The sequence below is a fragment of the Syngnathus acus genome, chromosome 4, assembly GCF_901709675.1.
Source record: "Syngnathus acus chromosome 4, fSynAcu1.2, whole genome shotgun sequence".
Classification (NCBI taxonomy): Eukaryota; Metazoa; Chordata; class Actinopteri; order Syngnathiformes; family Syngnathidae; genus Syngnathus; species Syngnathus acus.
In genome coordinates this window covers 6965244-6978858 of record NC_051090.1, presented here as the reverse complement: position 1 = coordinate 6978858, position 13615 = coordinate 6965244, and the positions used below count along the sequence as shown (strand labels likewise).

The following is a 13615-nucleotide window of genomic DNA, read 5'->3' as shown; positions in this document are numbered from 1 at the left end:
TTTCTTTCATTGCAGCAATCCTTTAATGGAGCTATGAACTTGTACGAACAAGGCGACTACGCGGAGGCCAGCCGTCTCTTCGAGGAGGCTCTAGTGGAGTACTACAAAGCCGACATGGATTGCCGAGCCTTGTGTCAGGGGCCACATGAATTTGAGGGTCACGGTCACCTTGATTACCCTTACAGCCTCTATGAAGTTATTTCAGGTAGCCACCAACACCTGCACAGCACTTATTTCAAACTTTTCAAATTAAATTTTGGCCATAGATTGTTTTATTGTCACTATTTCTGTCTTAATAAATAATATATAGAAACTGATATCCCTTTTAAATGGTACACATGCACATCTTCATCTACTGAACCATTCCGGATGTCCACTGTATATGAAATTGAAAAGTGTTTTCCTTTTATGACATCCTGCAACGTCAATGGCCGGATGTCATCTTTGAAGACAAATTGTGTTTACAATAGTGGTTTTATAAATTTGTTTGTCCCTTAGACAGCAGTTTCCAAAGCGATGAATCTTTATCTACCATGAAAGCAGTAAAACTTGAGTTGGAACTGAAAGCATGTTTTTTTTTTTTTTTTTATCAACCTATCGTGACTGTTCTGTTTGGCCCTAAGCCTGAGCTAGGCTATGTCGTGCTGAAAGAGACCCGGGAGGCTCAGACGAGGCCAAACAACGCTCTTTGTGCTCACTGGGTGATCAAATCTGCCTGGCAGTGGCTTGGCTCTGGATGTCATTTGGCGTCGAGTCAAAGGGTGAAAGACAGTAATGTGATCTCAGTGCTCTGCACACCGCACTCTATTTGCATAATGAAAATTACATTTCAAATTTTGGAATAATATTGAATTAGAAAATATACACTTCAAGGGCACAGCACTAAAGCACATTCGAATGAGATCCGTCACATTTTGTTAAAAGGCTAAGCATCTTTCTTTTGAGTTTGCCTATGTATGATTCTCTCAATTTCTCGGCCGTTTTAGTTGACAGTGTAAAACACTCCTGCATACAATGCAGCTACAGTTTGAGAGCTATCAAAACACGCTGCTTGTAATAAATATAATCAGAGCAAAAAGTCACTGCGTGTTGTTTGTGTTGAGAGCAAGCAGTGGAAAAGTTGGTGGCTTGTGTGCAGTAGCGCCTGCTTAATCACTGGCGAGCGTTTCTTGTTTTGAATATGTGAGGCCCTAAACAACCGCTAATTAATGTTGGATAGGCTTTGTTTGACTTATAATCAGATGATTATTTTCAATTCCACTCTTGGAAAAAGACGATGTTTATTTTATGGTGTGATTTTGGATTGTATTATTGTGCAATCTGCTCTCGAAATATTGAGAAAGACAGAATTCTTTTGTTGTTGTGACTCAGAAAGTGAGGTTCTTAATAATCACGTTTTTTGGACACGGCTTCTGAGACTGAACAGACCGCAACAAAGGGGAGGAAATTAGTGTTGGGGTGATGTCAGTGATCATTCACAACACGGAAGGCAACGGGCCGCTGCGCTGCTTTTCCTCTCAGGTCTTAACCTGAGGAAGTGATATAGTTGCTATCTTCCCAAAAAGGTCAAGAACCAAGTTTGTCATCACCACACTCAGTAACTCTCTTTGTCAAGACAGGAATCTTATGAAAGTGCAGCTCAAGTTGTGGCCGGTTATGTTTACCTTCACTAAATGTGCTACATGACCGACTAACTGGCTTTCATCCAAGTTGTCTCATTCCCATGCTAGTATCTGTTTTGCGCTTTTTATCTTCACCTCCCACTCCTCAAACATATCAAATGCCTCCTGGCCAATTTCATTGAGGGTGATGACTCTATGTTTATCAGAGTATCAAGCTCAGTTTTCCATTGTGAAATGTAAACAAGCAATTAATCATTTTGGGCTTGTGTTTCTTTATGAGATGTGCTGACATCACATAGATGATCTCAGCAGTGTTAATAGCTGTGGGGGGAACTTAATTAACCAAAGGACCACCCGGCAGTGTCACTTGGAACTGTGATGAGAACACCATAATATCTGTTGACATTTGTTTTCTGTTTTTTTTTTTCCATTGTCGAGACTGATTCAAATTATTTTGTTATTACAGACCACTTCACTCAGGTACTGAACTGCGAGCACGAGTGCGTCAGAGATCTCGCCACCCGGCCGGGCCGCTTGTCACCTATGGAAAACTACTTGCCACTGCACTATGACTACCTCCAGTTTGCCTACTACAACAGTGAGTCCTTTAGCTTTCTCTATACAATAAGGCAATTATTATTGTTGTTGAACTTGCGAAACAACCAAGATGCCCACACCTGACATCAGTGCAAAAATAAGGTTGACCTTATTAAATTTGGGTACACCAGAAAGATGCTTTCAAGATTTTTTTTTTTATCCTCCCACATGTGCAGTATGTCCCTGAGCCAAATTTAATGGCCTATGTAAATTTGTTTCACCTCTTCTAAAAATATCAAATAGAGTTTATGAAATGTTTGAAAGGGTTTAATAAAATCACTGTAATGAATTAAAATATATATTTTTTGTTTTATAACTCATTCAGTCACATAAGCAATGAAATCTCTCACACAAGAGTCAAATTGTATCTATAATTGTAAGTACATTACGTGCACCACTTAGTTTATTAAAGCCCAACCTATTAATTACTTGGATAAAGGCAAATTACTTAATAACTAAGCAAGAGGCTTATTATCACGCCCAGCGAATGTCTCGCACTCAGCGTTGTCTAATTGTGCCCAAGCGTGGGTGGAGTTGTATTTCTTTTACTTTTTCTTATTCTTTCTTTTAATCCTGGTGGAAATGGACGTTTGCGCCGTTATGGGAATGAACACAGCTGGCTTGTTTCTTGATTAATGAAATTGGCTCCTCTCATTAACATTAAATTCAGCGCACGACAGACACGTCCACATGGTGGAAGTAGACATGAGTCTATGCAGATCTGTGCACAACTGCCCAACTCAGAATCTGTTTGCCTGTGCCTCGATCAGATCCACCAAAATCGTGTTTCACCACTTGCGTCACAACTTAAACATGCTTTTAGCTGGTCCAAATTTTAAATGTCAAGTATGACGGGGTGTGTAATAGAAAACATCCTGGAACACCCAGTGCGGCATAGCACAGTTGACACAATTAGCAAATACGTTAATGTTGACTTGCCACGTACTTATTAATGAATTTGTAACACTATTTTAAATTTGGACGCGACACTACACATCACATTAGATCACAGGTGTCAAACTCAAGGCCCGGGGGCCAGATACGGCCCACCACATCATTTTACGTGGCCCGCGAAGACAAATTGTGCATCAAATTCGTGTCATCACTAGAATTGCAAATTGTCTTTTTTTTTTTTTAATATTTGACCAGTTTTTACTCGTCTGATTTGAAAACAAGTTATTTGTCAATTTGTTTTGTAGCTTTTACTGTATATAATATGAGGTGCTCATACATTTATTTGAGTTGACAGTCATAATGGCCCTGCGAAAGAAGCTTGCGGCCTGCGAAAAAAATTTGTTTGACACCCCTGCATTAGATGCTTACTCATAAAAAATGCAATAAGAAGACGCAAAACAAAGCAAAAGCCAAATAGTTACTTTTCCATTATAGTAATAAAGTCACTCAACAACTCCGTGGCTTGCTTAACACCCCACAGTGGCTCTATGTTTGCCATCACTCGGCAGCCTCTTGTGTTTTCATTCCCTCGGTGAAACCTTCTGCAAGGTTTTTCTGACCGACTGATCTCATATCTCCCGTCTGTTACTAAGGCGAGAAGGCACAACAGCAGATGCACCGTGTCAGCCCAGACAGGAAGCCTCTGGTTAACCTTGCGCCTTTACAAGCTTGGAAAGAATGTGATTGTGAGCGCACTGATGAGCAGAAGGTGCAAGTCTTTGTGGTCTAAAGTCAGCGTGACTTGACTCTGCGGTCAAGTGCCCTTTTGTTCACTCTCTCAAGCACTGATGGTTTGGAAATGTCAATCAGCTGGAGTCAACATGGATTTCCTCTCCTATTAATGGGGGATCCAGCATAGAATTTTCCAAAACTGTTCTTGCTGTTTCTGTCTCTGCAGTGGGAAAAGTGGAAGAGGCGCTGCAGTGTGCACTCACGTACCTTTTATTCCACGAGGGGGAGGAGTTCATGACGGACAATGTTGACTTCTACACAGAGCTGCTGGGATACAGCGGTGCGCCACGAGAGGTCAGATTCTGTTGTGTCATTGTTTGATGGATTCGTGCCTACGCAGTTCAATTCAGTCATAAACTGTTGTTTTTTTTTAACTTCATAAGAAATACAACTGCATGCACTGTAACCAACTGAAGATTTATTTAAAAAAAATATATATATAATAATCCAAACCACTTAGATGGACTACTGTATTAAATTCCAATTCATCTTCTCTACAATGTGCTGCATAACGAAAATGATAATAATTAATGATTATTTAAACAGTCATTGAGTTTTAGCAATGTAGATCAGCAAAATTACTTGGACCTTTTTTTCCTGGTTGTCACACATTTACGACTACTTGTTGCTAGGCAGAATTCCACTGGGCTTTTTTAATGACAGACAAGGGGCTGCCCTTGGTCTGAGAGCCAGCAGGAATAGGAAGTGATACAGACACACACTTGGGAAATTGCTCCCCCAAAAATATTTTAACTACTGCCAGACATGGAGTTTTTTTTTTTATTGCATCACTACTTTGTATTAGATATTGTTTATTATTAAATTTCACAATTAACAAACAGCGCCGTCTGCTGGAGCTGGTTAGGCACTGTCCCATTAGTCATAAATTCAGATTTGACAAGTAGGGGTACAAATATGGAAAAGCTAGATTAGCTTCAACATGATATGGCAGAAGCTGGCATCCAGTCAGTTTTCCACACAGCTTAACAGCAAAACACCTGCAAATGCTTCCTGTTTTTCTTCAAATCAAACTACAGACAAATGTTGGCACACAAGCGCTCAGCCGTGTGCTTCTTTCCGAACTGAATTAAAGGCTCAGAGCAGTGCTTCAGGTTTTGGATTAAATATGGTTCTGACCATCTGATCTGGGGTGTGGGCATTGAAATAAGATCCTCAGCAGTGGAGAGCCAGACCTCAAAGGAAAAGTGTGGATATGAGGACGAGGGAGATGACAGCAGTCAGGAGTGCATTAGTTGTATTTCTTGGACCGGGTTTGTACTAACCATCTGGCAGTAGTTTCCTTTTTAGATTTTGTTTTTCACTTGTGCCGTAGATTTTTCTTCCAGCTGGAAGAATTTGCCATTTTTGTATATCAATGAAATTAAGACAACATATTTCTGGCTCTCAGTGGAGAAGCATCCGATTCCATGCCCTCAACAATTAGAGGCCAAATGTAAGCATAATATACATTCAGCTTTTAGTCATTTCACCACTGCTGATTTAAAACTGATGAGCTGCTTCAGTAAGTCAAACTACGTCTCCTTTAAGTCAAAATTATGCAATATCTTTTTCCTAGAAAGCCTGCTTCTATTAGTGTGCGTGCATGAGTGCGTACATGGCTTTTATTGTTATATTCTGCAAAGTCTTTCCAGTCTCAAAGTCCCAAAACCAGAGACCCCCTCTCTAGCCTCAGGGAGGTCCCCTTCAAGGCTCGAGATGTCGATGCCAGGCCTGAGTTGCCTCCCTTTCACATAATGCTGCCTTTCAGGCTTTTACCATTAGGGGGAAAGTTAAAGAGGCAAACCCGCAGACGTCTCTGGCAAAATAAAGGAGCTACTTCTATGAAAATTTAAAATAGCTTCAAAGAAAAAGCTTCTGGTTGCCCTTTTTTATGCTAGTTGCCATGGTTGTTTTAGAAAGTTCTCCTCCAGGAGAAAATACGCCAAACTTATTTGTGAATCTCACAAATGGTATCAGCCGGCCGGCTTCCCTACTGGTGCAGCATGTGTGTGTAAAGAGCAAAAGCAAACAGTCTTCCTCCTTTAAGTCTCCACCCTGTCGCAATCCGCATGAATGAAAAGTCAACATCAGCAGCCGGGGAAGCAGCATGATGCTCTTCTTTCTTTCTTCCCGTCAGAAAATAGGAATAAAATAGATGCTGATAAGAAAAAGGTTCCCTATAATGACATCACTGATGTGTGTGTCCGCAGGAGGCTGCGAGGTACCTGAGGAGGCACAAACAAGAGCTGGAGCTTCTTCTGATTGGAAGTCAAACCATGGGAGTGGACTTTATCGAAGGGGTATGCAACATCAAACGCATGAAAGAAAACTTAATTATTTGTTTTGGGTGTTCAAAGTTGCCTTCAAATGCAAAGAGCACATATATGTGAACGGGCAGGGCTTTTTTTATACACAAAGATGTCTGCTGAGTGTCATTAGAAGTCATGCACGTATTATCTCTGCTGGAACTGACTCAGAGTAGGCTGGTAGGTTTCTGGCACAATCAACAGCAATTCTGGCTTTTTTTAAGTGAAAGGCGACACCTGCTGGTCATTTTAATGTATTTTTTAATTTTATCCCTCTCATAATTAACACTTATTGGTCATTGCAGAATTACTGGAGAAGCTCGGGTGGGAGAGCTGACACCACCAGGTACTTACTTGTTGACACCTTAATACATAATGCTTGCTTATGGTCACAATATTAGGTACACCTGCACAATCTAAAATCTTGAATGGATGATAGTGACAAATATTTAACCACTAATTGATTAATTTTCTTGTTATATTTACATATTAGACATTTATTTACATATTTTTATTACAAAAATATTTAAATTACAATATAATAGTATATACATATGATAGCTTTATAATAAACAATTTTTTTTTATCCATTTTATAAATATTAACATTTTGTTAAAAAATATTAAAAATGTTGATGTGTGATTCAACATAAAATTGAACTTGCGGTTCTTGTGCAGTATTCCTTCTGGCACGGACGGTGAGATGGAGTATGTTCACATCGCACAGAAGAAGAATGTCAGTGTGGCCCCATCACAGCAACTTCAAGAAGGTCACATTTCTCTTCACATATTTTCCAGCCTGGAGTGATGAGCTATTGACAAAAACAGCTTGGTGCTGTGTGCAGGTGGGTCGTTGTTGCACGACGGTGTGAAGCTTGTGCACAACTCGGCCGACTTGAACGGGACTCAGCGGGTGTTGCTGGATGAGGTTTTAACCGAGGACGAATGCACAGAGCTCCGACAGCTGGCGCAGGTAAGGACTCAAGAACAGGGGCGGAGCTATGTGGTGGCCAGTGGTGACCCCATGGATAATTAGTTCCGTCTTCCTGCCATTTCCACACAGATGTTTGGGTCACAAGCAAAACTTTTATGAACTATTTCACTATATGATGTGGGCAGCAAGATGTAAATGGATGTTGTAACTCTGCTGTCTTTTAGACGGTCACACTGGCTGGCGACGGCTACAACGGCAGGCAGTCTCCTCACACCCCCAATGAGAAGTTCGAAGGAGCCACGGTGCTCAAAACCCTGCAGGTACACAAACAGCACTGAAATACTTTTTCATTTTCCAATTAAAATTCAGCCTTCGCCATCATTGGAGAGTGCTCATTACCGCGTGTCTTCTTTCAGTATGGCCACGAGGGCAGGGTGCCCATGAATAGCGCCCGCCTCTTCTACGACTCCAGCGAGCGAGTAAAAGACATCGTTGCATCCTACTTCAAGCTCAACTCCACTCTGCACTTTTCCTACACTCACTTGGTGTGCCGCACGGCCATTGAAGGTGAGTCGTTTTGAACACATGAGAAATTGTAAAAATGGTTGCTCTCCAGAAAAGCCTGCTTACAAAGATGCTAATTGGTTCAGAGCTACTTATAATGGGTTGTAGAAAAAAACATTCGGGTCTCGTCACTGTCATTTTTAAACCTGAGGAAAGGCTGTACATGTTTTTGCGTCGGATTTTGACAGGTCAGCAGGACCTCAGGAATGACCTGAGCCATCCCATCCACGGTGACAACTGTCTGCTGGACCCCGAGGCCAATGAATGCTGGAAAGAGCCCCCCGCGTACACACATAGGGACTACAGGTTAGTCTTGTCACCACAATAAAATTCTCACTTCAGTGCATAAAGTATTTTGGTACCGGTACTAAAACGTTACCATGACTAAGACATCCATTAAAGCAGTGTGTGTGACTCTAGCGTTGTCTGTTTCTTTCAGTGCACTACTATACCTTAATGGAGACTTTGAAGGTGGCGAATTCATCTTTACGCAGATGGACGCCAAAACAGTTACTGTAAGTTGATTTGCGTTTTCCAAAAATATCCAGGGATATAATACCCGCCTATAAAAAGCCAGAATAGCCATTGAAATACATTGTGGGAATTTTTTTTACTTTTTTTTTTTTCCCCAACACACCCAAAATAAAACAAAATCACTAATAAATATTGTATTGTGTTTTCCCCCAAAAATTGTTAATTTCATGTTGCAATGTAAGGCCAAAATTTTGAGTGTTTTGTTGCGCCTCCTCTCTTAGGCAACGGTGAAGCCCAAGTGTGGCAGGATGGTGGCGTTCTCCTCCGGCGGGGAGAATCCGCACGGCGTCAAAGCCGTCACTAATGGGCGAAGGTGTGCTGTGGCTCTGTGGTTCACCTTGGACCCGCACTTCAGGGAAATGGTATGTACATCTTTCTTTTTTGGAATTCTTTTCCTTGTATGTACATGTCCTGCTGAAGAATTTGACATCTCCAAAGAGAAAGCTGTTCCGCTTGCTTTGCTTCCTGAAAGGAGATAGACACTGATTGTGCGCTTGTTGTTTATGCAGGAGAGACTGCAGGCAGATGAGGTGATGCAATCCTTGGTCACGCAGTCCGTGTTGACTCAGGGCCTCGACATCAACCCCAAAGATGAATTGTAGTTGTAGCCTCCGCCTCATCCGTTTGTTGATGACAGTTATTTATTGTGGAATTTATCTTGGAATCAGAAACAGATCTATTTTTGTACTATTGTAATTGCAGGTTTGGGAATATTTGTGGGTGGGGTTTTTTTTTTGTGAGTCTGCACACCTATGCTGGAGTGTGTTCTTGCTGTGTGTTTGTCTTCTTCTATGTCTCACTGATCTGTGAAAGTGTCAAAGGGGAGATTTTTTTTTTCCTGCTCCAGGTTGTTACTTTTGAGTTCAACACATTGGTTTTAATGAGGAGAAACACTATGTGGAGTACATCATTCCATCAAAATGACTTATACAGGTCGGTAATACTTGACAAGTTGTCGGTACTTCCCGTGTCCAAAATAGTTTTGTTTTGTATTATTTCCATGCCAGTAATTGTTGTCCTCAAAGTAGACAGTGCACTGTTTTCTCTTTTAGATTATTTTAACTAGCACTATTTTAAAGAGATGTGTTTTGAATATTTATAATAATCATGCACTCGGTACTTCTATCTGTCAATTTTGGGGAAATGTATCAGTATTTTATGTCGTCTTTTTAATTTATATTTGAAGACGTTGACAGCTGCTGTCTGCGTTTGTTTATGGGAAGCTTTTTTGTCTTAAAAGATCAATTTTTCCTGTTTCAAGGAATTTGATGTTTTAGGTTTTTATTGATATACAGGTGATAAGACAGAGTCATGCACTGTAAATTCAACGGGGAGGGGGGGGGGGGGTATATCTATTGTCTGTTCTGCAGAGATTCAGAGCTTTAATCCGAACGGGTGAGGTTCTACACTTTTGTTTTCACTGATATTTAATGATGAAATGCACAAAACTGTATGTTTTCGGGACCTAATAAATTATAGACAGTTAGGGTAGACGGGTTTTTTTTTCTCTCACATGCAGAATCACGTTATTGTGCTTGAACACAAACCATAAATTGCTCCGACAGATTGGCATACAATATAGTCATTGATGCGTTTGTGAATACAAGATGTCAACATGTCAGCTTTTTAAGATGCACAGCATTGTTGTTTTGTCCAAGTTGAAAATGTAATGCTGAGAGGTCACTGTGGTGAATGTGCTTTGGGAAAATAGCAGAGCAAAACCAGAACGTATGAAAAAAAAATCTCCAAGAGAGCAAGAGCATACATTTAAAATGTAAATTGAATTTTCCATGATGAGCCATGTATAATCCTTTTTGTGAACTTCCCAGCAATTTACGTACAAACAAATCTTTTGTAAGACTAAAGTATTGAAATCCATATCATTCATTTTGCTGGAGAGGGAAAACAAGCAGGAGTGTCGCACCAAATATATGGGCTCGGATAATAGATCATGAAATATATATTTAAAAAAAAAAAAAAAAAAAACTAAGTATGGTGCTTCAGAAGTGACAGGTCAGCTGATCCGTGAATCGGAACGTATTGGTGTCGCTGGCCGTGCACAGCAGGTCACGCATGCGTCGCGCCCGCCGCTCCTCCAGGACAAACCTGCGCGACCGCTCCCGAGCCGCCCGTTGCTCCGCCTTCTTCTCCGCCCGCTTGCGAGTCAGCCACCTGAGGGAATACGTGCAGGTTAAGTGTGTGTCTATGTCTGCGAAAAAGACGGTGATGATCTCACAGTTTGAAGGCACGTTCGCACTCCTCCCGGCTGTGTAGGAAATAACCGCCGTCCTCCTCCAACCTCTTCAGGTGTACCAACTGCCTCTCTCGCTGTTGCTGCTCATGTTTCCTTTGCAGCCACAGCCGGAAAGCATCCTCTGGTTCACTAGAGTCCTTCTGCAGCAAAAAAAACAAGTTCTAGCGAGACTTTTAAATTGCTCCTGACCGGGCGTTATTGCGTTTTGTCTCCCCCTTGTGGTGATTACCTGTGAATTCATCCTCTCCATCTCCTGTGCTTTGTGGATTCTCTTCTCCTGCAGCAGCTGCTCTCTCTTCCTCACGAGCCACGCTTTGAAAGCCAGCTCGTTCTCTTGTCTCTTCTGCTCCGCATCCTCCAGCTTCCTCTGCTCGGCCTGACACCATTCAGTACATGAATTCAAATGCACTTTAAATCAATCCTGATATGTCACGGAAAATTGACAAAGCCAAAAACTAAAGATTTTTGCTATAATTATAATTAGTGTTGTTACCTCTCTGGCCATTTTCTCCTTCCTCTCCTGGACCCTTTGCAGCAGTTCCTTCTGCTGAGGTGAGAGCTTGAACGTTGCCTGGGAGGGCGTCCCATTGGCCGACTGCACCCGCCTCTTAATTCCTCTCCGCTGGACTCCTCTTTGGCTGTGACAGGCCGAGCTGGGCCTTGCCGGAGGTCGGGGCGCCCGTAGGCGATCAGAAGAAGTTCCAGCTGGGGTACGAGGTGCGGGGACGTAAGTAGGACTCTTCCTGGGGCTCCCTATGTACTCTGGTGCAATTGGAGGAAGGAGGCCTTGATGTTCTACCTCTTTGAGGCTGACAAGGTCAAACCTGCCATCTTTTTCCACAAGAACCCTACCCTCCTTGGGACCTTCGTCTCTCTTCCAACCTTGATGCTCCTCTCGAGGGGAGAGTTTCAGCTCAGACAGCCTCCCTGACACTTCCATCTCCGTGTTGCTGGCCTCTCCGGGGTCATGCTCCAACTGCAGTGGAGGCACCACCAAGGTAACCAGCGTCTCTTTAAACTGAAGCCGTCGTCTCCGGCTCAAATTCGGAGCTTCCTGATCCTGTAGCTCCTTGTTGGCTTGTTGGATCTTCTCCATGATGTACTTCTCCTCATCTGTCCGTTGCGGTGTCGTATGAAAAGCCTTGCTGGGGCCGTCTCCGTCTGGATCGTACTCAAGTGGGTCCATTGGTGAGGGCCACCTTTCTTCATCGTCGGCCTCCTCCCCTGAGTTGCTGATTTTGTCCTTTGCTTTATGTTTTTTCTCATCCTCAGACAGTTCTTTGTCAATGTCCGCTTCAATGTCCTCGTAGTCAGGACCCTGTGTGGTGGAAATATGCATGTAGCGCAGGAGTGGGCAAGGTTCTCTGCAACAGCTCCCTGGACTCAATTCATTATCCCAGAACATTTTGATTGTACAGTAAAACATTTTTTTTAAATTTAGATTCAAGGGACAGAAATGAAACAGACTTAGAGTCCAAGCTAAAAAGCGCGCCAGGTTGGAAGGGGCAACGTTCCCATTAAAAGCAATGCTTGTACCAATGTGGTGGCCAAGTTAGTATAAGTATTGGAAAGCAAGGACATTAGCTTAGCATCTCCGTAACTACAAAACAAATTAGTCGTATCTATCTATATGGCTGTTTCTTCTCCCAATTATTCTTTTAAATCTGGGTTTCTCTGTATTCCAAATTGTATAACTGTAGTTGTTCCACTGTTTTCCGTTGGCACGGCAGTGTTGCAATGTGTGTCAAATGTGCTCATGAATATTGCAGCACAGTGAAAGGAAGATATTACTGTAGTACAGTATGTCAGCACCTGGGTTTCACTTACTTGCTCTTCGCTCCGACTTTCCTCACTGATCAGCCAGTCCAGATCCTTCTCAAAGTCATCCTCGTACACCTCCTGAGATTTTGTGCAAACCACCTCACTCATGATCTGTCAGGGAAAGCGGTAAGCTGTATTTCATTTTTGCATGTATTATCTATTTTAAAACGAAAATCAAATAACCGGTGGTTTTCCTATTTGCAACATCTGCTTCCAAATGAAATATACAATGACCAAAATACACAAGACTAATACTTATAGGTGTATAAATATCTGACATACATGTTAGTAGTTTAAAAAGTTTGAAGATTTATTTGCGGATTGAAATTTGAAATACATTTTAGAGAAATAAAACCACAACAGAAACTATTGCTAGGGCATTATTTTGTAATCACACATTTTTTTCCAGAATAACATTTTTATTTAATTATTTATTTATGTATTAGGTATGATTGTTTGGTTTATTACTGCTTTAAAAAAAAAAATCTGTTTTTTCTTGGTCAAACAAGCATTGAGTCAGCCGTATCTAAAATACAAAACAAATGTTCATTGATTTATATCCCGAGTTAAATTAGTATGAAAATGACACAACATTAATAACTTATTTGACAAACCATTTAACATACAATTATGCTATCTTGGTCAGACAATTAACCAGAATTGCTGCAAACAGTATTGAAGCCTGTTTGACATTTTATTTCTAATAGCTTTGCTTCGTTTGAATTCAATGAACAACAGGCTATTAAAAGTTCACCCGTGGGCCTTCTAAGGATTTCACGCGGAATCCAATCAATTCAAAAGAAATGTTTGTCAACTCACCATCGGTTTGTGCGTTAATTTTCCTGAGGAGTGAAAATGTGAAACATGCAAACGTGCAGCCTATCCCACCCCACCATCTAAGTGTGTCACATACAGACACTGAGCCTGTCAGTCTGCGGGGCGACACTTGTCCACATAATCTCTCTGTCTACAACGCTAAAAGCATTAACTGTCCCGTCGCCATAGAGACTGACAACATTTACACTCACGCATGCGCACAGACGACAATAATAGCCCACTCGCCTGAGCCGTCTCCACAAGGAAACCGTCTCTAAATTTGTAATGTATGTAGAGTTTGGCGAATTTTATTACTTGTAATGCATGTAGAGTTTGGGGAATTTTATGGCATAATTGAATATTAAAATTCGGAATCTTTTAAATGGTGTTCAAAACGCAAACAAAAGTACAGTACATATATAGATATTCAAGGCAAAAATTGGTCCACAAAAAATATCAAAATTAAAGATATCAATTAAACT

General features: G+C 41.4%; 2 protein-coding genes across 2 annotated transcripts in view; one reads left to right on the top strand and one right to left on the bottom strand.

The window, feature by feature from the left end:
- The window catches only part of p3h2 (prolyl 3-hydroxylase 2), a 31681-nt gene extending 21948 nt beyond the window's left edge, over nt 1-9733 (top strand). Inside the window, exons 3-15 of the mRNA XM_037248859.1 lie at nt 16-205; nt 2089-2220; nt 4072-4199; nt 6116-6205; nt 6517-6557; nt 6889-6980; nt 7056-7183; nt 7369-7464; nt 7561-7711; nt 7897-8014; nt 8148-8223; nt 8464-8604; nt 8752-9733. Of these exons, the coding sequence (XP_037104754.1) occupies nt 16-205; nt 2089-2220; nt 4072-4199; nt 6116-6205; nt 6517-6557; nt 6889-6980; nt 7056-7183; nt 7369-7464; nt 7561-7711; nt 7897-8014; nt 8148-8223; nt 8464-8604; nt 8752-8844 (1476 nt within the window). The 3' untranslated portion in view covers nt 8845-9733. The remainder of the gene's footprint in view (nt 1-15; nt 206-2088; nt 2221-4071; nt 4200-6115; nt 6206-6516; nt 6558-6888; nt 6981-7055; nt 7184-7368; nt 7465-7560; nt 7712-7896; nt 8015-8147; nt 8224-8463; nt 8605-8751) is intronic.
- ccdc181 (coiled-coil domain containing 181) lies at nt 9510-13311 on the bottom strand. Its single transcript, XM_037248891.1, has 6 exons — nt 13137-13311; nt 12324-12428; nt 10990-11814; nt 10726-10872; nt 10479-10636; nt 9510-10414 (listed from the first exon to the last, which is right to left on the bottom strand). The coding sequence occupies exons 1-6, from the start codon at nt 13137-13139 to the stop codon at nt 10243-10245; spliced, it is 1410 nt and encodes a 469-aa protein (XP_037104786.1). The 5' UTR covers nt 13140-13311; the 3' UTR covers nt 9510-10242.
- Nucleotides 13312-13615: the final 304 nt, after the last annotated feature.

Coding starts and splice junctions, on each gene's coding strand:
- ccdc181 (XM_037248891.1), bottom strand. Junction 10,873..10,989: donor AGGAGAAAATGGCCAGAGAG/GTAACAACACTA, acceptor GAATGGTGTCAG/GCCGAGCAGAGGAAGCTGGA. Junction 10,415..10,478: donor TGCGAACGTGCCTTCAAACT/GTGAGATCATCA, acceptor GTATTCCCTCAG/GTGGCTGACTCGCAAGCGGG.